Source organism: Apteryx rowi, unplaced genomic scaffold (assembly GCF_003343035.1).
Source record: "Apteryx rowi isolate R43461 unplaced genomic scaffold, aptRow1 scaffold_120, whole genome shotgun sequence".
NCBI classification, from domain to species: domain Eukaryota; kingdom Metazoa; phylum Chordata; class Aves; order Apterygiformes; family Apterygidae; genus Apteryx; species Apteryx rowi.
In genome coordinates this window covers 1,710,437-1,732,293 of record NW_020447420.1, presented here as the reverse complement: position 1 = coordinate 1,732,293, position 21,857 = coordinate 1,710,437, and the positions used below count along the sequence as shown (strand labels likewise).

The 21,857-nt window shown below is 41.2% G+C and overlaps 1 protein-coding gene across 1 annotated transcript; it reads right to left on the bottom strand.

Moving 5' to 3' along the window:
- Positions 1-755: 755 nt before the first annotated feature.
- LMX1B (LIM homeobox transcription factor 1 beta) lies at positions 756-9,260 on the bottom strand. Its single transcript, XM_026090654.1, has 6 exons — positions 9,034-9,260; positions 5,443-5,621; positions 4,393-4,470; positions 3,889-3,955; positions 2,864-3,025; positions 756-1,078 (listed from the first exon to the last, which is right to left on the bottom strand). The coding sequence occupies exons 1-6, from the start codon at positions 9,236-9,238 to the stop codon at positions 921-923; spliced, it is 849 nt and encodes a 282-aa protein (XP_025946439.1). The 5' UTR covers positions 9,239-9,260; the 3' UTR covers positions 756-920.
- Positions 9,261-21,857: the final 12,597 nt, after the last annotated feature.

Genomic DNA, 21,857 nt, shown 5'->3' with positions numbered 1-21,857 from the left:
CTGAAATACTTACAAACAAAAGTAAATGTTTTATTCTCACACTTCAGAAATTAAATAAAACTCTGTCTTGTAAGCACCTTTAGTTTTAATTATTTGAGATCAATACTAACCTAAATGCCTCTGCCCCTAACATGCATCACCTCTCTAGGGTCATAGAGCTTTCCTATTATGAAATCACTGGCTTTCTCCACAAATGTTATTGTTAACCAGTTTCCTCAGTATCATATGTATAAGGGCTATAAACTAATGAGCAGATCTAGGTTATGTAGAAAAAGTGTAGAAAGGAAACAAATGTTGAACGTCACACTTACATTAACTTCTCACAGTTCAAATGGCAATTTGTCCACAACATAGTATGAATCATGCAGTAAGAAAAGGGAGGAATCTCCAGTTTCTTTGATTTATTTGTCATATGGTCGACTGATGTCAGTATCAGTGGCTTTTAAAAAAAAGTTTAAACATCCAAAAGAAAGGACTAGAGAAAGGAGGAAAAGGTCTAGCTTTCTGTAAAATCCATTTCCTTTACAACGATGAGCTCAAACCAAACCAAACCAAACCAAAGGCTGCTGAAGAGCAGGGTCTTCTATTCCTTCCATGCTTGTCTCTTGGTCTGGTGCAAGCTGGGTAATCAAGGGTATGGGACTGGAGGATGGTTTTTTTGTTTATATATATATATATATATATATGCGCGTATGTGTGTATATATATATATGTATGCATTTATATATAATGTGTGTATGTATACACACACACACACACACACACATATATACACACATAGTCTTCCTAAAAATGCTCTTTGCAGTCCAGAGGCAGCAGGAGTCACTGTGAAGGAAGAGCTGGGCAACATATGGCTGTAGAGTCTGCACTGGAAAAAGTCACTGGCTAAATATACGCCGACTGTTTGTTTTCTTTTATTTTCATGAGGCGAAATATGAGCTCTGCATAGAGTACAGCCTGTCAATGGGGTTTCCTACTCTAGCCTGCATGGAGTTAACTTCGGAAGAGGCAAGAAAACAGTCGCTCAAGCTAGTTAAAGAGGTATCACTGTCGATATCATGAAAAATGGAGTCGTTTCCTGCAAATGAAATGTATATGTTAAGCTGGATTCTGTGCAGCAAGAAGGACACAGTACACAGGGATGCTCATATGTTGCACACTGCAGCAAAAGGGAACAGTTTTCTTTCTGTTTTTACACGCTAACATTATTTCACTCCTAGGGTCTGCTCTCTAAAGAGACAGACTAGCAATCAATTCACAGAGATCCACTGGCAGCAATGCCACTTGGAAGTGTGGAAATCTGCCAGTATTTAATTTATACTCTAGTCATCAGCACAAAAAGAGCGCCTTGGCTGACTGACACAAGTAAACAGTGGCAGGAGAAGGAGCAGGTCCCTTGTGCTTTATGCGCTGGGAGCTGGCGTTTGAGGGGGAACCGCGTGCTGTCCAGGAATGTGGGAGCAAACACCGAGTGCCCAGAATGGGGAAAAGCGATCTGAGACCCATAATAAATAACAGTCTTCATTTACACAAAAGGCGGTAAAAGACGGATCTAAATCCGATGGAGCCCAGGAGGAGGCCCAACTTTCCTGAGCTCAAATGATCTATAGCTGTAAACATGTTTTCATTTTAGAAAATCCCACTCTTTTTGGGCTGGTTTGGAACAGCACCTTTTATTTCCCTTAGCAACTAAAATTTCAACTTATTTCAACTCTTAAGTTACCAGAAGGAGCTCTAGTTCAAGTACTAAGAGCACTAAGAAAGTGTTCCTCTGGTTCTTTTTTATATATCCATTTAAAATGGCTTTGTGTCATATCCTGCGTTGGTTTTGAAACACAGAACATGTCTCCAAAGGAGTTTTGCTTAGAAAGCCAAGCAAACTGTTAGCAACAAAATCACAAGCCATCTAATGCTCATTCGAACTTCAGATATACTCATGAAATAYGCTTGAAGCTTCAGCTCCTTACAGCGTTTACCAAGCTGCCCGGAGTGCACCACGGACTTGTAATAGCATAGACTCAAGCCAGATTTCCTGTTGGTCTGTGCATGATGCTCTCGTGAAAGAGATGTATGCATGTAACTCTGCAGTGAAGTGCTCCTGGTCCACAGAAAAGTCTGATGTAACCAGCCCTCGTGGACTACAGCAAGGCCAACAATCACAGTCTGAGAAATCCTCTTAAATTTAATTTAAATGCCACACTGCAATTGTCCAGAATGAATTATTAGGCATTTAATGTTTGATATGCACTTGGCGTACCTATCCACTTTATGTTGTGTGATTGGGAAATCATAAAAGCAAACCATCATCTTGATTTTGGGCAGAGTATAAAATCATGCAGGAGAAATGTTCTGTGGTGACACATCTCCCAGTAGCTCAAGAATGGCTCTTTAACAAATCCATGTATCCAATTTGAGGGATCTTAGACGGATGGATATTTATTTTGGAACCAACAGATTACTTCTCTTTATTAGACCACTTTTCAAGGCACTTTTTCCTCAAAGCTTTTAGGAAAAAGGAAAAACTTGTGAGGGAGATAGAGAGAAATTGGTAGTGTTTATTTTTAGATGTCTTGGACAGTAGTTTAAAAACTGGAGCTGGAGCACTGATGTTGCTTGCTTTATCATTTATAAGAATTATACTGTGAAATAGTTCTGAAGGGTGTCCAGAGCCTGGGATGAGCTCTCTTCTACCCACTTATGTGTATATGAAAATACACACATGAAACTGACTGATTCAACATATTACTGGGTACAAATCCCAGAAAATATATTATAAAAGTAAGTCACTCTACTGAGCCTTTGGTGTGTGAACCAGCATACGAATCCTGCTATTTCTGATGTGGCAGAATGATGCATGCCTTACCATAAGGGTTCATGTGGTCGCCTGGCATTTGTGGCGGGGTAAGACCCTGCTGAAACGGGTCTGTGCCATAACTACTTTGATCCATTGCTACAATCTGCTGCTGTGGAGGTGCAAGCGGTGTGTAAGATGTCATCATCCCTTCCATTCGGTTGGACATCACTTCTGCAAAGCAAACAGCAGGGAACGGTCACTGCTTGGCAATGAAGAGGCTGCAGACAGTAGCATCAGTGGCACTTACTGAACCTGAGAGCAGAGCAACTGCAGCTAGGTGTGTCCTGTCATTCAGAGGAGCCCTCCAAACCCTTGTCTGAGAGTACAACCCAGAACAGTAAGCTGAAAAATTTGTGATTTCTGACTATATCATTTCTGGAGCTCCTGGGGGCTGTACCATATCTTCCTAAGGACTGTTTCATGCCTGACATAAGCTCTTATACTCTCCAAGGACTGTCGGTGCCAGCCTAACACTGGCAATGCAGCAACAGTACAGTAATTCCCTAAGGTGGTGTGGACATCCCGTCGAGCAAGCAATAGCTGCTTCCTCGACGGCAGCTCTGCAGGACACAGGGCAGCCCCATGTCCCGCTCACAGACCATGGTCCCGAGGGCCAGGCCAGTTTTTGTGCTCTGGGTGAAGAGGACAATTTGAGGCTGCAAGGCCTTGGGAGGAGGAGAACCTCAACAACACCCGTGGAGCAGAAGGGCAAGCCCTGGCACCCCAGGCAGCTCCTGCCCCTTGCTCCTCGGTCAGCTCCTCTGCACTACAYGTTTCCTCTAGGAAGGAGGTGACAGCTTTTGCGTAAGGACCTCCAGGGTCTGGCTGCAGGGCAGAGGTCTGGGATAACCCCAGGGTGGGACTTGGACACAGAACCTCTGCGTGTTTCTACTGATTATGGCACACATTATCCACAGACTTGTGGATACCATACGTGGCTGTACGCAGATGTTGTGCACCCATATGGGAATGGCACTTCCAGAAACCTTACAGATTCCTTTCCCCTTGCTTTGCCTCCATCACAAGTGCCCTACCTTGCCCTAGTCGCTGAGAGTTTTGTTGCTCCTGCTGCTGCTGATGCCTTCGTGCTAGTTTTTTCATCTGAATGAAAGAGGAAGAACAGAAAAATCTCATGGGTCTGAATGGAACAATTCCGTTTCCTTACAAAACTCTCTGCAAACATCAAACCAGTTAATACAGACCATGTATATTCATGCACACACCACTGTGGGTTCAGTTTCATTCCTAAACTTAAACATTCGGGTTTCCAGTTCATATTTGCATGCAAAATCTACTCCCAACCTCATGCTGCTTTGAACACACTAACTTAATGTCTGTGTTTGAAAACAGCCCTTCTCATATGGATGTAGACAGCAGTGCATGCAAAATATGCACAGGAGTGGAGCAAAAATGCATCAGATTTTCTGAAGGTTAGTCCCTGGGGTCTTTGTGATACGTACTACATCTAAAGGGAAAGAAAATCTCTGTGTTGGAAGATGATTTGTGTTTTACGTTTGAGAACTTGACAAACAACCTACCTTTGCTCTTTGGTTTTGAAACCAGACCTGGACAACTCGCACACTGAGTCCTGTTTCAGCTGCTAGTGTTTCTCTGACCTACAGGAGGAAATGTTTAATGATGTAACTTTTTTTTTTAAAAAAAAACATCTAACGTTATGTTAAGAGGAAGATGTCTGTACTTACAATAAAATGCGCATGGACAGAATTAGTTTTAAAAATCCCTCAGATTTTTGCAGAGTTTGTGCAAGTTCCACCTTTCATGTCACTACCAGTTTCATAAGTATTGAATAAATAGTCTGAGTTGTGTAATGTAAATGTGTTAATCATTTTATGATTATTTTACCCATAAAACAGGTCTGTGTAAAAAAAATGTGAATTTGCTATGAATAATTTTTATATTTTTCAAATACAATTTCATACTTTAAAAAGGCAAAAAGACACATTATATTGTCCCAATAAATATACTTGCTGCATGGGCAGGTGAATGCCACTTTTTGCAATGATGACAGCTTTCAGGATGAAACTCCATCTCTGTCCACTCAAACTTAGGAAATGGACATCTAGGTTGCTTTACATAAAGATCTGATTTGCACCAGTTTCACCASTGAAGCAATATATTACACCCTTCCTTAGCTTCTATAAATGAGATCAGCACCATGGTCAAGTTTCATAAAAACATGAGACTCATAAAAAATGAGACTTGTCCTTACCACCTCTGTGGCGGGAAGGACGAGAACAGGAAACGCCTGCGCACCAAGGCTCTAAAGGTCAATGACTGCTTTATGTTTTAGAAGAAACAACCAAAGGAATCAGTCACGGAGCTGGTACTATACACAGTGGGCGAACATCCTTGAACATAACATTCAGCAGCTCCCAAGCTACAAGTTGCTCAAGGCTGAGAGAGCATCCAGGAAGGCATCGCCATACGCTGGCTGGGTTCTGGTGTTCAACCCGGGCACCGGTGCTGGCCCGGACACACGACAGGGTCCTGTCTGGACTGGTGGTCTGACCCTTTCACCCTCAAGGCCGGTGTCAGAGCGGACTGCGGGTCCCTGCTGAAGCGCCTACCTTCCTACACGGCTTGGAAGACACTTCAAAGGAAGCTTTGAATGCTCGTCTCTGCTGCGTCGTAAGTATTGTCCTTGGTCGTTTAGGTCTCCTTGGATCCTTCCCATCATCACTTCCTTTTCCTTGGGTTACTTGTCCTTTGGTGGGTTTAACATCCCCATCCTCATCATCACTTTTAACTAGTGAAAGAAAACAGGATATAAAATCATACTTGTTCCACTGAGATAACAGGGTGTTTGAGGACTGCTCCACAGCTGCCAAACTAGTTCACAGGTTCAACTATTATCCTACATCTGTTTGACTAAATTCACCCTCAGCAAGAGGAGATCATCATAGACTTGTGTACGCTGCCTAAACCAAATTCCACGAAAGCATAAAAATGTGTTTAATTTTTAATTGAGAGCATTGGGACAATGTGTCTATATGTGCATGCACGAATTTCTCTTTCTTGTTAAATACATACAAATATGTATGTGCGTGTGTAGAGTAAATAGATCATTTGTATTTTCTACAGTTAGGTTCTGAATAATCTTATCATTTAGTGATATTATGTGCATTAGTACCTTGTACTGGGAAATCTCAATCTCAGCACCAATGTTTGACAAGTAAGTGCATATTTCATTCTGAAAAATAACTTTTCAGCTCATTGTATTTTATTTCACCAGGCTACTGATTTTTCTTTCAGAAAACATTAATATACTATTCTGGAGAACTTTAGCATTAAGAAACACACTGCAATTTTGGTATACTCAAAGGTTACATTTGGGGAATTAGCAAATTAGACTTTTAATTCATTTTAGGGTCTGATTATTATGCACCTAGCAATCTAATCACCTTTTACTTTAATAAGCATCTTTTGCATAATGATTAAAGAGAAGTTCAGTCATTTTAATAACCATGACATTATTAACTTTCCAGCATGCCATTTCTAAGGAAAGGTTTGTGAGGATTAATATTGCTCATTGGAGAGTTACTTTTGTGTCCAGCGGATAAATATTTGATTGGAGAAGGACGCATACTCAGCCAGAGCTATGTGAAATCATTTGCACTCACAAAGGCATTTGGGAGATCTGTGTTTTCACTGTATTAGACAATGGGAGACAAAACATCCCATTTAATTCGTCAACTTGTTTTTCAGGTTTGGGTTTGGCTAAGATAGAGAATAATGAAGAAAAAAAAAAAAAAAGAAGCATCTCCAGGAGTAAGAAACTACTCCTTGTGCCAAGGGGAAATGAAATCGAAACCAAGGTTATTTTGTGCTGCTTTGGTAGCTTTCTGCCCAGCTGATCACAAAACACAGGCAGAATCTGGTAGCAAAGGAGAGCGCATCCATGCCAAAAGCAGATCTCAAATACACCTAGCTGGCAAATAGGAACTGCGAGTCCCTGCTGTGGTGAGATTGCTCACCACGGGCCAAGGAAAGCGGGGTGGAGGATCGCCGTGCATGTTGCCGCTGGGTGGCCAAGTGTAAGGATGGGGACAGCCCGCCACACGGGGCTTTTCAAGGAGGTTTGTCTGGATACAGAATGGGTACGGACTGACTGGGGGCTGCTGGAGGTGGTGGTGAGGGGGAGAGTGTGACATGCTGAAGGGCAGAGGGAAAGTCACATGCCCCAGGCAAACTCACAAAGAACCCAAACCCTGTGAGATGAGGTTTACAGAGCAAAGAGGTCCTGCAAATACAGTATGGCAATAAATAATGTCCTGCTCCAAGAAAGGCACGGGAGCTGCACGTCCTGCTGAGTCAGCAGTGACCTTTGTCTTGCCGCATTCTTGACATGAAAATATAAGTTTGAGCAACATGGTGAATATGGCTGTCAGATTAGAGATTAAGGATAATTACCATTCCTAGTTAAACTGGGAATAATATATTTTCCCATAAACCAGAGGTGAACATTCATGTCATTTGTACACTTAATGGAATGGTAATTGTTGATTTTTTTAGATGCTTTCTAGGGAAATAAATGAGCGATTATGATGGCTGGCAGCAATTTTTGTACACACTGTCTCTAGTCCTCGAATCAGTCGTGCACACTGGCAGTACAAGGTCTCCAGCCTCCACGAGTGGATACAGCAAAGGAACGAGGAATCATGTGTCTTCTGGAACTGCAAGAGCTTGTGAGCCTGAAAGGCAGTCCTCACCGTACCCACAGCTACAAGTTCCAGATTTGGGACTGGAAAACCCAGACTCAGGGTGTGATATAACATTTGTTCTGTGCATAGTATATGTTCCCTCCTGGCCCTGGGTGGAGAGCAGGCAGTTTGCTAACCCTCTTTTAAAACTTCCCCTGGAAGTGGGTGGAAGGAAGTATTCTCCTCCACATCACCATGCAGAATTTGGGGGACACACCAGGCAGCTGCTATTGCTTGTGAGGTTCCATCGTCTTCTTTATGAAAGGACAAAAGCTCTACTTATACAGTGTGGTGACTTTGTGCCTGAATTCCCAGGCCAAGTGGTGCACGCTCTTGCAATCATACTGTTCAAGTTGTAGGTCCCGCTGAAGAGGGAGGTGGCATTCACACTGCAGATAAACAGTAGTGCATTTTAGTAAGATATCTAGCCCTGAACCTGCACAGTACGAACCGCTTTAGTTTAATCATCAGGAACAGCGTAGGACCTTCTGAGAAACCCTTAGAGACCTGCAACAGGCCGGGGTGGCCAACCTTGCATGCTTCATGCCTGTACTCTACATAGCACGTGAACCATAGCATGGCTCTCCTTGGGTCCACACCTAGGAGATCTCCCAGGTGTATACCAGGCTGGGGCTCAGATACAAACCAACAGGCCTGCAAGGGCGATGATCAGATACTGGAGCCTTAGCAGCAAGGAAGAGACACTGCCAGAGAGAAGTCTGGGTGAAGTCAGGAGAGTCAAGCTTTGTACCTGGCTTGAAAGCATTAGAGACAGTCTCCACGAAACACCTTGTTCAAGTTACTACTTTTAATTTTTCTTTTTGTGGGAGCCCCCTTGCCTGCCCGAACAGGAGCGGACTTGTGGACAGCCTTGCCAAGCATCCCTGGTGGCTGCTGTGGCTTTCTCTGCACTGCACATGCCATTGCTGGAACGCAAAACCCGTTTTGCCATTTCTGTCAAATTCACACTTGTAGCTTTTCTTAAAGTTACCATTTGTGATTGGCAGAGAGAAACACATTTCAGCATACTCTGGAAAATCATATTACTACTTTGCCCATTTTCCTAGCTCCCTGCTGAAAGCATAGAACTCCCGTACTCAAAGCAAAAAAATACTTAAGTGGATGGAAGAATGCCTATGGAAAACAACACACTTTGATCAAGCCCCAGGTAACCRAAATCAGTCAGATTCGCTCGCTATAATTTTATAGAAAAACATAATCTTGACAGCTTGCAAAAAGTTTTTGTCCTTTACTAAGACAGCAGCAAACTAAGGAAGGGAGTGAAGTTAGGGAGGAGCCTGAAAGCAGGGATTTTAGCTGTGCCTGCTAAGAGCTGTAATTTGCATCGGTGGTGTGCGTACGCAGACAGATGGATGTGCAAGTGGATACACATTCTATAAGAAAGCTCTGCAAACCCTTGTGGCTTTTCTAGTTGAAAGAGGTGTGGGAAAAGCTCACCTGAGTCCGAGTCGTCTGGGCTGACTGAGCTCAACAAATCTTTCTCTTTTTCATAGTCACTTTTGCAGAGCAACTGTCCTTCCTTAAGAACAAATTCGTCCCCTTTCCTCAGCTGTCGTTCACAAACGCAGCAGCAGAAGCAGCTTAAGTGGTAAACACACTCCAGGGCTCTCATCACAAACTCTGTCGGGGCGATCTTCTCCATGCATCCACTGCACTTAGCAGCAAACAGCCTGAAGAGAGAGAGTCAAAGGCAATGTCGGATCATCCACCGCATGTATTTAAAAACAACAAACTGTTTAATTTAACTACCGATCGGCTTGCCATGCACATTGGCACACTGGGAGACTTGCGCCCGGAGTCTCGGAAACATCCAAGGCATGCAATTCATGCAAATCTCAACCCCTTTGGTCTAGAGAGTCCCAAGCCACCTTTGCCTTGACTGGGTAAGAAATACTAAGATTTGTCTCTATCTTGCTGCTTTGTTCCTCTTCAAAAGGAGAAACAAAAAGCAGCTCTCAGAGTCTGGATAATGTTGTTCAAAAACAAATTCATTTTAATTCACATTTTAGAGGAAAGGCTGAGTCACAATTTTTTTTATGCAGGCGCTCTGATATCATCACTTAAAACCCGTCCTGAGCAGAGTTCATGACTTTCCCTTCTCAGTATTGTCTGTCTCCGAGGAGGCACAGAAACAAGCAGGGAAACTCAGTGCTGTTGCTGAAGAGAAGATGACACACACATGCAATTGATAGAGAGAGGAGTGGAATAACATGGCTTTTCTTTGGATGGTGAGTTATTCCAGAACAACCTGTCTCTGAAGAGAGTACTGTGCATTTTAAATGGTGTGAAACCTCCTTTGGCAGAGAAAGGCAGTGATACAATCAGCTAAATTACCACTATAATCACAGGCTCTAGAATATACACTATATTACAGACTAGTTCTTATTAAACCTTCATAAACCCCCTCTTTTATCCATCATTAATTTTCTAAGATAAAGTTTGAATGATTTAGATTAATTTTATTTTGCTTTTCTAATGGCAACTGGGAATCTCCCTAAGTGAGATTTTAAGAGGAGTGCTGTTTCAAATAAAGATGAATAGCTAAGTTATGTCCCTGCATCACACAGTGGGCTTGGTGATTTGAAATTCAGTGTCTTTTATGGCAATACATCAAAGTGCAAGGTGCATTAATATTTACATGTTTGCAATGAAAGGAACCCAACTGCACTGCTGTGCCTTTTAGATGGGGTGCTCTGATTTTTTTCATCATCAAAATTATCACCTTTTAGATAAAAGGCAAACATCATCTATTTGAGAAAGTGCAGCCTGTGGTAGCCTGAGTCCTCCAAAGACTCCATTTTGTCTGAGCTGAGAAAATACAGCAAAATGGCAGTCACCTGCTCTTCAGCAAAATGATGGAGTCACAAAATGGGCAGGAGGAAAAGGAAACATTTACGTTTGCATGCTAAATCCAAAGAAAGGCTGAGTGCCCAAGAACTTGTTTTTTTCCGTCTGTATCTTTTGATCTAATAAAAGCGATTTACTCTATTACCCTTGGTGGCTTGGTGCGTGTCTTTGCACCATCCCAGCTACAACATGACAGCTTTGCATTGTACAAGCCGCACAGGGCAGACTGAGCAGCTCTTTTTTGCGTACATAATGAATTAAGTCTATTAAACGGAAACTGAGGCCCTTGGGGACCTACGGCCACCACTGGTAAACAGGCCATTTTATTTCCAACTGTCTATTGAGTTTGTCTACAACTTTTTTTGCTGTTTTGCAAAATTAATGGAAAGAGAAATATGATTTTTATACTTCAACTAGTAAAGTTCACAAAAATATTACAATGCTTTAGCTAGCAAATTCCTATGCAGTAAATATTTTTATGCATACATAATAACATATCTGATAGGATTAAAACACAAAGGGGAAAAAAAGAGCAAACATTTTAACCACATTGAAATGTTGTTTCTATTTAACTGCTTAAACCTATCTGAATAAGTTTAATTAAGCTTGTATCTTTTGTCTAAAGAGTGTTGTTATGATGTAGCACACTTAAAGAAGCTGAAGATTAGCAAGTCTGGTGTGAAGGCATCCGTCTCCCCTAACCAGCATCAGTTCATTTACACTAGTGTGACAGTTAACCTGTGTACGCTTCAGTAAAACTCARTTGATGGCTATCAGGAGGGACGGGACGAGCCCTCCGTGCGGCAGCAGCGCTGATGGGCTGCAGATGTAGCAGCCGGGCTGGGAAAAGCCGCTGCGGCTTCTGCTCCTGCAGCCTCCAGGTCCCTGGCTTCATCTGCATTTCAAATCAATGCTGCTCTTCAGAAAAATCCTAAAAAAAAACTTCAGAAAGGGACCATGATCCTGCAGCTACTGGGACTGAGATGCTTCTAAAAAATCTTCGTGGTACTGCTGTGGCAATAACGATAAAAATGCCGTGGTTGTGCTGTTAATAAAAATGGAGCTGTGAACGATCAGCGTACTTCATACTGTTTTTTTCCACAGAAAGAGTTAACGTGGGAGGCCCGTTCCACCAAACCTCTCTGCAGTCAGACCGCAGAACCAAGCTGGACAGGCCCCGAGAGCACAGGGACCCTTTTCCCTTTGAAAAGAGGATCCAGCAGGGATGCTGGCTCCACGAGGCTGTGCATGAAGCCTGTCTGAACCAAACCCGTCCATACTGCAAACCAGCTGATGCAGCACCCAGCTTCACAAGAGGAGCCGCTGCAGGATCCCCGGGGCAAAAGCAGTAGATGGGCAGGTCCCTCCACCCTTGCGGAAGAGGAAGGGGAGTTTTCCCTGGAAACGGTGCTGGAGCCAGGCTGGCAAGGGCTCGCTACAGACTTTTTGCAAAGGGGATGGCACATAGGTACTTGTGGGCCTCTGAAAAAAATGGGACTGATACTGCACAAACGGTGCATTGCATTAGGTAAGACCATAAAGTCTTCTCCCAGGCAGAACCATCTACAAGCAAACCACAAAATCTGCCATCAGCCAGTGAAAGTAAAAACACAAATGTAATATGGTTAAAATAGGAAAGCATATACCTTCCCCACTTTCATATTTCTTCAACTGGGACTAAGAACAATCTACTTTCTTTCTCCTATTCTTGTGCTATGGAGTGTAGTGTTTACCTGAGTAGTCCCTTCTATGCCATATTGCTTTATCAAGTGCTTTTTTCTCTTTTTCTTCAAAATAAAAGATGTTCAACATAAATAGAAAATATTACATGTTATTTAATGGCAATTGAATATAGCCAGAAAGATGGTGCTTTCATAGTAATGCTACCAAAGGCAGTCTTTTAGTTATAAAGAATTATGTTGCCATCAATGTAGTATTAACTCATTCAAATTAGCAGTTATATTTCTGACAATACTGCATGAACTTCCTGTCTTTAATTTGTCCTTTGTCAACATAATAAAATCCCATAATCTGCACTCAGATACTCTCAGCATTATAACATGCACTTACACCACACACAGATTGCACTGTGTAGGATTTAATTTTGAGATTATGAAATCTTCATTAAATTTATCTTATAAAGTGTTTATACTTTCTTTTTCAGCTTCCAGAGAGTAACCCAGGGTTATGCACTTTTTTTGCACAAGGCAATCTCACAACAGGAAACTAATCTTGACAAATGACCAGACTTTGATATCTGTGATCTAAAACACTGCTCATTAGACTGTTCATTTTATAAACGAATGGTAATAAACCTGTTGAGAAGTGTAGGATAGCAGGAATACTTTACAGATCACCCCTTTACAGGTTTCCATCAAAGCAATAAATTTGAAGGGGAGCATGCAGATATTCTGTGCTGAGACAAAGACTCTGTCCCACACCAACCACATTTAAAGAAATATTTCTTTTGCTTTCTATACGTTTTACAAATAATTTGCATAACTCTGCCTTTTTACCCCCATGGCTGATTATCTCCAGCTCTCTTAAGTTAATGTCAAACCTCAAAATCCTTGGACTTGTTAAAGTATGCAGAGAGTGGAAATCAAATGCCTTTATTAGAAGCCCCGGGAAATCTCCGACTCCTAAGCACAACGAAAACATTCCAAAGAAAATTGTTCAAAGAGGACAAAGGAGAAAAGCAGAACAAGAAAACCTTGTTTTGAATCAATGATTGCAAGAGTTTTATAAATAAATTCTGTTGCCTGGACAATTCTGAAAGACAACTCAATAGGTTTAGGGGTTTTTAAGTGTGTTTGCCTCTATGCCTGAAACACTTAGCGGATTCAGCTGAGCTAAAGCTTGGAACAATGGGCTGCTTTGTTCATTTGAGTATTTGTAATAATCACTGTGAAGCAACTTTACAGTACTAGATAGCAAAAAATATGCACCACTTAAAAATGGGTGAAATTACCAAATTATTTTTGCATATATTTTAGGGGCAATGAAATCACTAAGACATGTGGTCCTGTCTTTAAACAGTAGATGAAAATGTTCGCTAGCGGAAGAGGCCATAAAGATTTTATTTGTTAGGATATCCCTGTGAAGTCAGGCTGAATCAGTAATCCTTACAAACACAACCACAGTTACATGATCCATTGTGCCTTCCTGCATGGGCACAACCATCTGGTGTTTAATACGTACTACTGATTTATTATCTCTAGCGCAGTTATCTTGCTGTAAGTTTGACCCTGCTCTGCTCCTGAGAATCACTGTTCTGCTGTTTACTCTTATAATGTCCTGACAACCCGCCCTTTACCTTTCTGCTGCTCACCCAGGTCCTTCATTTCCTCCTGTTTGTAGGCAAATAGATTCTAATTGTTTTATTATAACTAATTTAATCTGTGCTGAGAGATCTCAATGTGCAGTGTGAAATTTGCTGYTCATATTAAGTGTGGTTCAAGAGGTTTGTTATACAGGACAGAGGTATAAAAATAGACTAATTCAGTCCATTTGTTTATTTACTGGACTTCTGCAGTGAAACAGTAAATAGGAAGTTATTAAGCCATGTTTGATATATGCTAGAGGACAGATGCTGCTGTCTAACTATCAGAGATGTTCAATCACGTTCTTCTCTGTGCAATTCTGACATGTTGGAAGAAACCACAGCAGATACCTGGCTTTTCTTTATGTACTAAATATGCAAAGATGGTGGTCACCAGCTTTGGAAAATATTGTAGGCAGTCTTTAGGTCTGATACTTTTCTTTCTGACACTAGCCCGTATATGACATCCTTATCGGGCCTATACATCCAGCAGGGAGTTCGCTTGGCACTCACATAGTACGAAGTATGTTAGAACTGAAATAAAATATATTATGCTTTTCACACAACTGAATTTTATTAAAAAAAGAAATTAAATTACTAACGAATGACATCTGTTGCTTGTTCTTCAGGAGAAATTTTGATACTTCCATGTTCTTTAGATGACATAGAATGGGGAAAACACTATGCATGCTTTTTTTTTCCAATATAGGACTTTTACATTTTTGCAGTGTTTTACAGCTCATGGGTGCATATAAAAAAGAAAAACTGTTGCTTGGTTACACTAAATTCTGAACATTCAAAATATCTCAAATGCACCAAAGCGAAACAGAAATATTATAATTTTATGGTTTGAAAAAAAGAAACACTAAAATAAGAAACAATCCATTTTAAATATTTTCCCTGCAGAAAAAATAATTACATACTTTATTAAAGCCAATTTTATAGCTGAAACTTCAGTAAAAGAAAGCTAATTCCCTTTCACAGAGTGGTAATAAAACATGCACGAAAATTAAAAGTTTCTATAAAAAATGGAATATTTAGAGCGAAAGTAAAACAAAGGAAACCTCTTTCTACAACGAGAACTAAGGAAAACATTTATTAATGCCTGCACACAGGTACTGCAATAAGAATGCCAGCGGCCGGCCAACGCTTGCACCAGGCGGCACGCGCCCGGACTGGAAGACGCAGCACCGCGTGACGTCAAGGCCCTTCTTCCTCCCCGTGAACAGTTTACCTGTTTTCGCGAGAAGCGCCGTACGGCCGTGCAACGACAGCCCCACGGACAGGGACGGCACGCTGCCACACGCCGAGAGCGCTCTTGCTCGCGGCTGGCGKGAAAGTTGCCGTCAGGAGGGAGACGAGCGTCGCCGACCGCCTGTGACGGCCACGGCCGCACAACGCTGCCCAGCGATTACGTGGCCTCCTTCCCGCCAGAAGGAGAGAAAAGCCCCACGGCCTCAGGAGGAGGAGGACGACTCGTGCCCCGCGGTGCAGGGACGAGCTCGGCGGGCGCCGGTGCCCGCACGGTGCTCCCGCCGCCCCAGCGGCACCATCCCGGAGCTGCAGACGGCGGGGCCGGGAAGCCTGCTGCCCTACGGCTCGGTTCTCTACACGTAGAGATTCAACAGCAGGAAACCCCGCTGCGGGCAGCGAGCCGATGTCCTCCCGGGCAGAGCTCGGGGTCTGCGCCCCGTTCCCTCGCCAGCCGCCCCATCCCCTCGGCCCCAGGCAGATGAAGAAGGCCCAGCTAACGGGTGCAGTAACGTGCATAAAGACACATATAACCCAAAGCGGCCGTGCTAAGGTAACTTGCTGAAGTGGGGACAGAATGACCTAAAAAGTTATATCTTCCTTAACTATCAAGTAAAACATAAAATGTAAAGTGCAGAGGAGTTTCTTGCTTCAAGCAGAATGTGACAGAATGGATTCTTTTCTTTGCTTAATTTTCAGCCCCTAATTGACCACTTTGTTCAACTGTCTTCCATCACTGCCATGCAGTTCTATTTTATAGCATTTTTCCTCACAACACTTTGATGGAAAAATTTATGAAGAATCGAATTATTGCTGTTAGAAGGGAATTAAAACAATTTTTCATTTACAAAGTCACTGATATTGCTCTACTGTGCTCCACCTTTGGGAATCCAATTGCTCTTCCCAGCTACTCCCATTCCTCTTTATAGCACGGCAATTGCACTATACAGATTATGGCTGCAATTTTCTCCTAATCTGTTCTGGAGCACAGAAACTGTTATAGAAGTTAAGGGCTCCAATTGAATTGATAAAGTCAGGGCTGCAATTAGGAAGTCTAATGAATTAACAAAATACTACTATTTTGTTAGAATTATATGTTTAGGCCCTGTAAACATTTGGGAAATAATGTTATTTTGTCCATAAATTAAAACAAAAGGGGAGGGGGAACAAGCTTCTACTGTTGTGGCTTTTGTATTGCTTTAAATTACATCCAAGTTTCATAAAACCATAACACATGATGGGCAGTTTGCACTTCTGCTGCTGAAACTCTGCTGAGCAAGTTTACTCCATTACTGAAAACTTTTTTTTTTCATTTCTCTTTCTTTGCATTTGTATCCAGTYATATACACATATTAAACTAAATCCATCTTTATTTTCTACCTCTACAACCCCAGTGATTCCAGGTGGGTTAAGTGGCTCATACCCTGTGTAGCACGGGGCGCCTTATTTCATAAACCAGATCGCCTGGGTAAGGATTGTCTTTCTTCAGTGTGTTGAATATTCACTGGTCTGATGAGAAACCTTATCTTTCTTGTTCACTAAGTGGCATACTGAATTTACAGTTGCCTTTGACTTTATGTTGTCAACAACTCAGTGAAATTCTTCTAATATAATTTTTATATGAAAATTCACCTTAAAGGAACTATAAGCGGGGAAACTGTACGGTTTGTAATTCACTGCTTTGGACTTCACTTTTAAAGAAAAAAAAAAATAACCATGTGTCAAAGCAATTCAAATGTAATTTCTAGGTTATTTCTTGGCTGGCAAGAATGACTTAGGGAAAGAATTTATACAGGGCCTTTCCTCTCAACTGAGAACATTAAGAAGAAGAAACATTATTTGCCAGTATAAAACAAAATAACTTCCTGTGCCTGCTGCAGTCATGCTGTACAAGAGCCTGTGCCCAAACCCATCAGCACAGCCAATTTAGCAACTGATTTGCAAGGAAAAGATACCTTAGTCCTGTGGTGTTAATGTCTTTACAGTGGGGGGTCTATTGCCAGCTTCTCCAAACTCATCAACACAATCTATTATTAATACCCAGAAAGGCTTTATAGTATCTTTATTGCACAAGGCAATGAAAGCTCTGTGGTGTAATCTGTTATCTATATTGCAAAAACATGTGAAATAAAACAAAACATAGACACTTCATAAACAAAATGTTTCATCTGTTACATCTCCCTGTCTCTCCTATATATAAAGCAGTAGGGTGCAGGAAAAGCATTCAGAGAGATTTGCTGTTAGATATGGGACTGCCTTCTTTTTTAATTTTATTTGTAATGTGACAAACTTTAAACTGGGAATGAGAATTTCTGCTGCTTTTCACAGAGGTGAAAAAGTTTGGGTCTTTGCATAATTAGGCCACATTTAATTTGTACAGCAAAGGCGTTTAGCAGCAAAACATACCATCTAAAAGTCCCAAAGGTTAGCTCTTAATGAAACACCGATAAGCACAGGTTAAGCATACTGCTCAGCGGTGGGACCGCCGCTGCAGTCACAGCTCCTGCGGGGCTGAGCACAGTGCCCGAGCGCAGGTGGGACCAGGTATCCGTCTGGGCATTGCCGGGCTGAGAAATGGAGAATTTGTCTTCCAGTGAACAGCAGCAAATACAAGCACCCACTGGCATTTTCCTGAAGGCAGTTATTTCTTTGAAAATCATTCAAGAACAGAGCTGGATCTTTTCTTCCATTACTGATCTAAAAGCCAATACTTCATATGAAAAACCCCAAATTGCCCTACACTTAGTCCCTAGGAATAGACACCATTACAAATATGACTTAATAGTGAATAAACAAACACACATTTTAAAACCCAAGCTGATTTTGTTTTGAATAAACTGATTACAGCAAAGGTGGAAGTGAGAAGGGGTAAAGAGAACAGAGTTTTGTATAAAACTTGAAGCGTATGTTTGCAGTACAGCCAGAATCAAAAAAAAAAAAAAATGTTAACACACTGGCCTGTGTCTTATTTCCCAAATGCCCTTTTATTTTCTTTGCCTGTTGAAAATAAATTGTTCTTTTGTAGCGTTTCTCTTTTCAGTCAGACTGTCAGCTATTATTTTTCTATTTCCTCTTTTTGTCACTTTGCATTATTTTTGGTGCTGTAATTCCCATTTGTTCCCACTCCTATCTTCCTGTCTCCCATTGTTCCATTTTTTAATCCCCAGTTTTACTCTTCTTCGGCTCTTTTTTGGCCCATTCTCAGTAGGGTTTGAGAGAATACCCAGGCGTGACTCCCTGCTATAGCAACCACACCTCCCCAGGAAAGCCACAACAATCTCCTCGGGACCAGGAAGGTCTTTCACAAGCTGGCAGCAAAAGTAAATCCTTCTTCAAGGAACAAGGAGGATTAGCAGAGAGCAGTGGGCTGCAGACTTAACCCTACCCCTCATTTCTTTAGAGCACCAGTCACTCAGAACCCCGCTGTGATGTACAATTAAACAGAACTAAAAAAAATCCTGAATGACACAAGAGCTGGATTGTGTAAAGGTTTAATTCCACTTTAATACCTTTCCAAGTTCAGGACTCAAAGATAGCAATTTAACCCAAGAATCCCCATCTGAGCATGAAAGTTGTTGTTTGTCTTACAAAAGTCCCTGCTATATTCTGCTCTAAATCATGGTCTATTAGCCTGACTTTTAATGGATGAAAACTTCTTTTTTTCCCCAATCATCTCACATAGTTTCTCTTTACTGTCCTTCCCCTACAAAGTTCACTCTTCTTGCAAGACAGAAGAGTCTTATCAGAGGCACAGAGTTTGGGAGAAATCTGTGGGTAATGCTAGACTTAGCAGAAAAAGGAACACTGAAACAAATGAGAGCAAGAGAAACTCCGGCAACTGAAGGAGTGATCAGCAATGTCGAAGAATGATCAATTATTCTTGTAAGGTGGATGTTAATGTCAACGTTATTAGCATCATGTCAATTATATATTACTAATACTATGATGCACAATAAATAGCTCTTTTTATATAGACTTCTTTGAAGACTCCAAACATCTGATTCATCCTTATGTTAATGACCAGACTAGAATATTTATTCTTGTGTRGACAGATATGATATTTGCTCTATAAATTGAATTCTTAGATTAATGGGGAAATGCCAAAATCTGTAAACTTCAGTAAGGCCAAATATGGATGATAGAGTGTTAAAGACTTAGCTATCAGCATTCATGTTTGCATTCAGGATTTGGTAAACTAAACCCATAAAGATTTATCAACAAGCAAGGCCCTATAGCATGTCCAGACCCTCCTTTTGCCTGGAACATTAGCATAGGTTTTAAGTTATTTCAGCAGTTAAACATATATCACACAAGACACTTCCACATGTGTGAAAATGAAATCCCATTAGACACCAACAATATTATTAGGCATGCAAAGAGGATTATTCCCTTAAGCTCACAAGACTGAAAGGTTTGTCTAAACATTTTATTAACTTTTTCAGACTTTTTTTTAATTAAATGAAAACTTGTAAGTACGTCAAAGCTGGAAAATACTACTTACTTTTTGGCTATATATGTGTATATATATTTTATATGCATACGCACACACACAGAAAAAATAGAGATGCCTGTTGGAGAGAGAGTGTAGAAAATCCTCAGCACATCATATCAATACATCATTTCTTACTTTTGATAAGAAAATTTCTACTGCTTGATATTGTTCTATAAAAGCACAGAAATATCCCATGGTATTCCTGATGGTTGCATAAACATTTCCAAAAATCAGGTATGTTGTTTAATGTCTGGCTGAAAAAAATCCTGCTCTGACTATACTGCCCTTTCTTCAAAGTTCACGGAGCACTTTGCTTGTTTTTTACAGATGGTATAAGAATACTTGCTGAAATAGAATGAAGTTTGCTCACCAGTTCTGAGGTTCATAAGATCTTCTGCTAAAATAAATACAGGAGGAGAAGCTGTGTCAGTTTTTGCTTCAGATAAGTAAAATGAAGAACTCCCTTCATACCAGCTGGAATAGGATTGGGCCCTTGTTCACAGATAAGAACACTTAAAAATGCCTGGCTCCCTTGAGACTTCTGTCCTAAATCTATTTTCTACTATTCTACTTAAGGATCCCCACCTCAGACATTTAAAGTGGTGTCAGCAGTTTCTCAATTTCCTGTTGAAAGCAAAATAATTCCTTTCTGGATCTCACAGCAACCCAACATATCACAATTCAGAGCAGTGTGCATTGCAAGTTTTGGACATGGCATAGACAATGCTCCAACACATGGCTCGCATGCACTACCTGCTAATTGTGGTGGGCAAGTCAGGTGGTCAAACGTAAGGGACATGGTTAATTTATGCATTTCTCTTGTTCTCATTTCACTTACAATAGGCATTAAAATATTTAACATTGCTTCTAGCACTGCACAAACSGGGCAGGAAATGTAGAAGCTTGGGTGTACAAGTTAATGAAATATGGTTGGGTGAACATAAGCTCTTCATTTAGACAATAACAGTTACTGCTGCAGTTTCTTTGTACCCACTTTATGAAAGTCATAAACTCTCCAAAGAATGGCGTGAGCTATTTTACCCTGATGGTCTTTGACTCTCTCTCACTACCTGCTGGTGCAGTTAGAAAGTATGAACTGCCTTTGAACAGATTAGGACCAAGTTAAAGTGTGACAACATCTTAAGCTTTCTCCACATGTTGCCAATGATTTCCAACTAAAGATGTTACCCTCATCACTTCTGCCACAGTGATAAGAATCTATAGCCCACTCACTTGAGGAGATAAAAGCGGTTTAGCTGGAAGTATAAAGTGCTCTGACTTGCTAAGCTGAGTGGCTGGCTGTCCCAACCTAGCTGAATTTTTCCTCTACAAAGCACAAAATCCTTATCATTAGGGACTTAAGCTGCTTTTTATTTTGAGACAAAAAGAATACTGTTTATTGGCATCCAACTCAAACCAGCTGTAAACAGTTGCTTTGATGAAGAAGCAGCTACAACTTCAATATGCCTGAAGGCACATACCCACTGAGTGTCAATCATTAAAGGAAGAATGTAAGGTGTATACAGGGTCAAAAGGAGGCCAAGGGACATTTAAAAGACCTCAGGGATCCTGGATAGCCCTGTTTTCCTTTTAGAACCAAAAGAAGTTTTTTCAAGCTATTCTGCTGCATGACCTTTATCACAAGAGGCACTTCTGTGGCTAGGCTCAACCCCGAGTTTGCTCACAGAAGCAGGAGAGCTGTAGCATTAAGTTTTTCTCCCTAACATGACCGGGAAGTGGCACAATGTACTTTGATTTGACAGACCCTAAATGGCTCGAGAACGCTGCACTTTGTTACATACTCTTACATACTCCGGAGCAGCACAAAAGAGTTTGACAGCAGAAGTCCTGTTGGTTTCTATAGATATTTGAGTCACAGATGTGCAGGGGGATCTGAGTAATTTTTACTTTTTGTATTATTTTTATTTATATTTTGTAATCTTTCATCAAGAATCCCTTTACTGCCTGTAATTACCATTTAAGTTAGGGATGCCCTACCAGCTATTTTGGTGTTAGAAGTATAAGGTTGCTATGGAACTAAAGATGAAACAGCAGGAAGATAAAAATAATAAAAAAAGGAATTAAAAATGAATTTGAGAACCAACAACAATAGCTTTGTCTTGAAACGTGTCTCTACATTATAAACCCTATTGTAATCAGATATGTGCCAGGAAAAAGCCCAAACCTGAGGACAAGAGTCTTGACAGTGCCTGGACAATTCATGGATTCTGTCTGGAAAATAGGAGCTCTTGAATATGGACTTGGAAATGGTTCATGGTCCTCAGGAGAAAGCAAATTGTCCCATTTTTGTCACATGGCTCACTCTTAAAGTGCCATCTCTTTTCTGTG

Coding starts and splice junctions, on each gene's coding strand:
- LMX1B (XM_026090654.1), bottom strand. CDS start 9,238: ATGGAGAAGATCGCCCCGACAGAGTTTGTGATGAGAGCCCTGGAGTGT. Junction 5,622..9,033: donor CCCAGACGACTCGGACTCAG/GTGAGCTTTTCC, acceptor TTCTTTCACTAG/TTAAAAGTGATGATGAGGAT. Junction 4,471..5,442: donor CTTCCAAGCCGTGTAGGAAG/GTAGGCGCTTCA, acceptor TTCCTCCTGTAG/GTCAGAGAAACACTAGCAGC.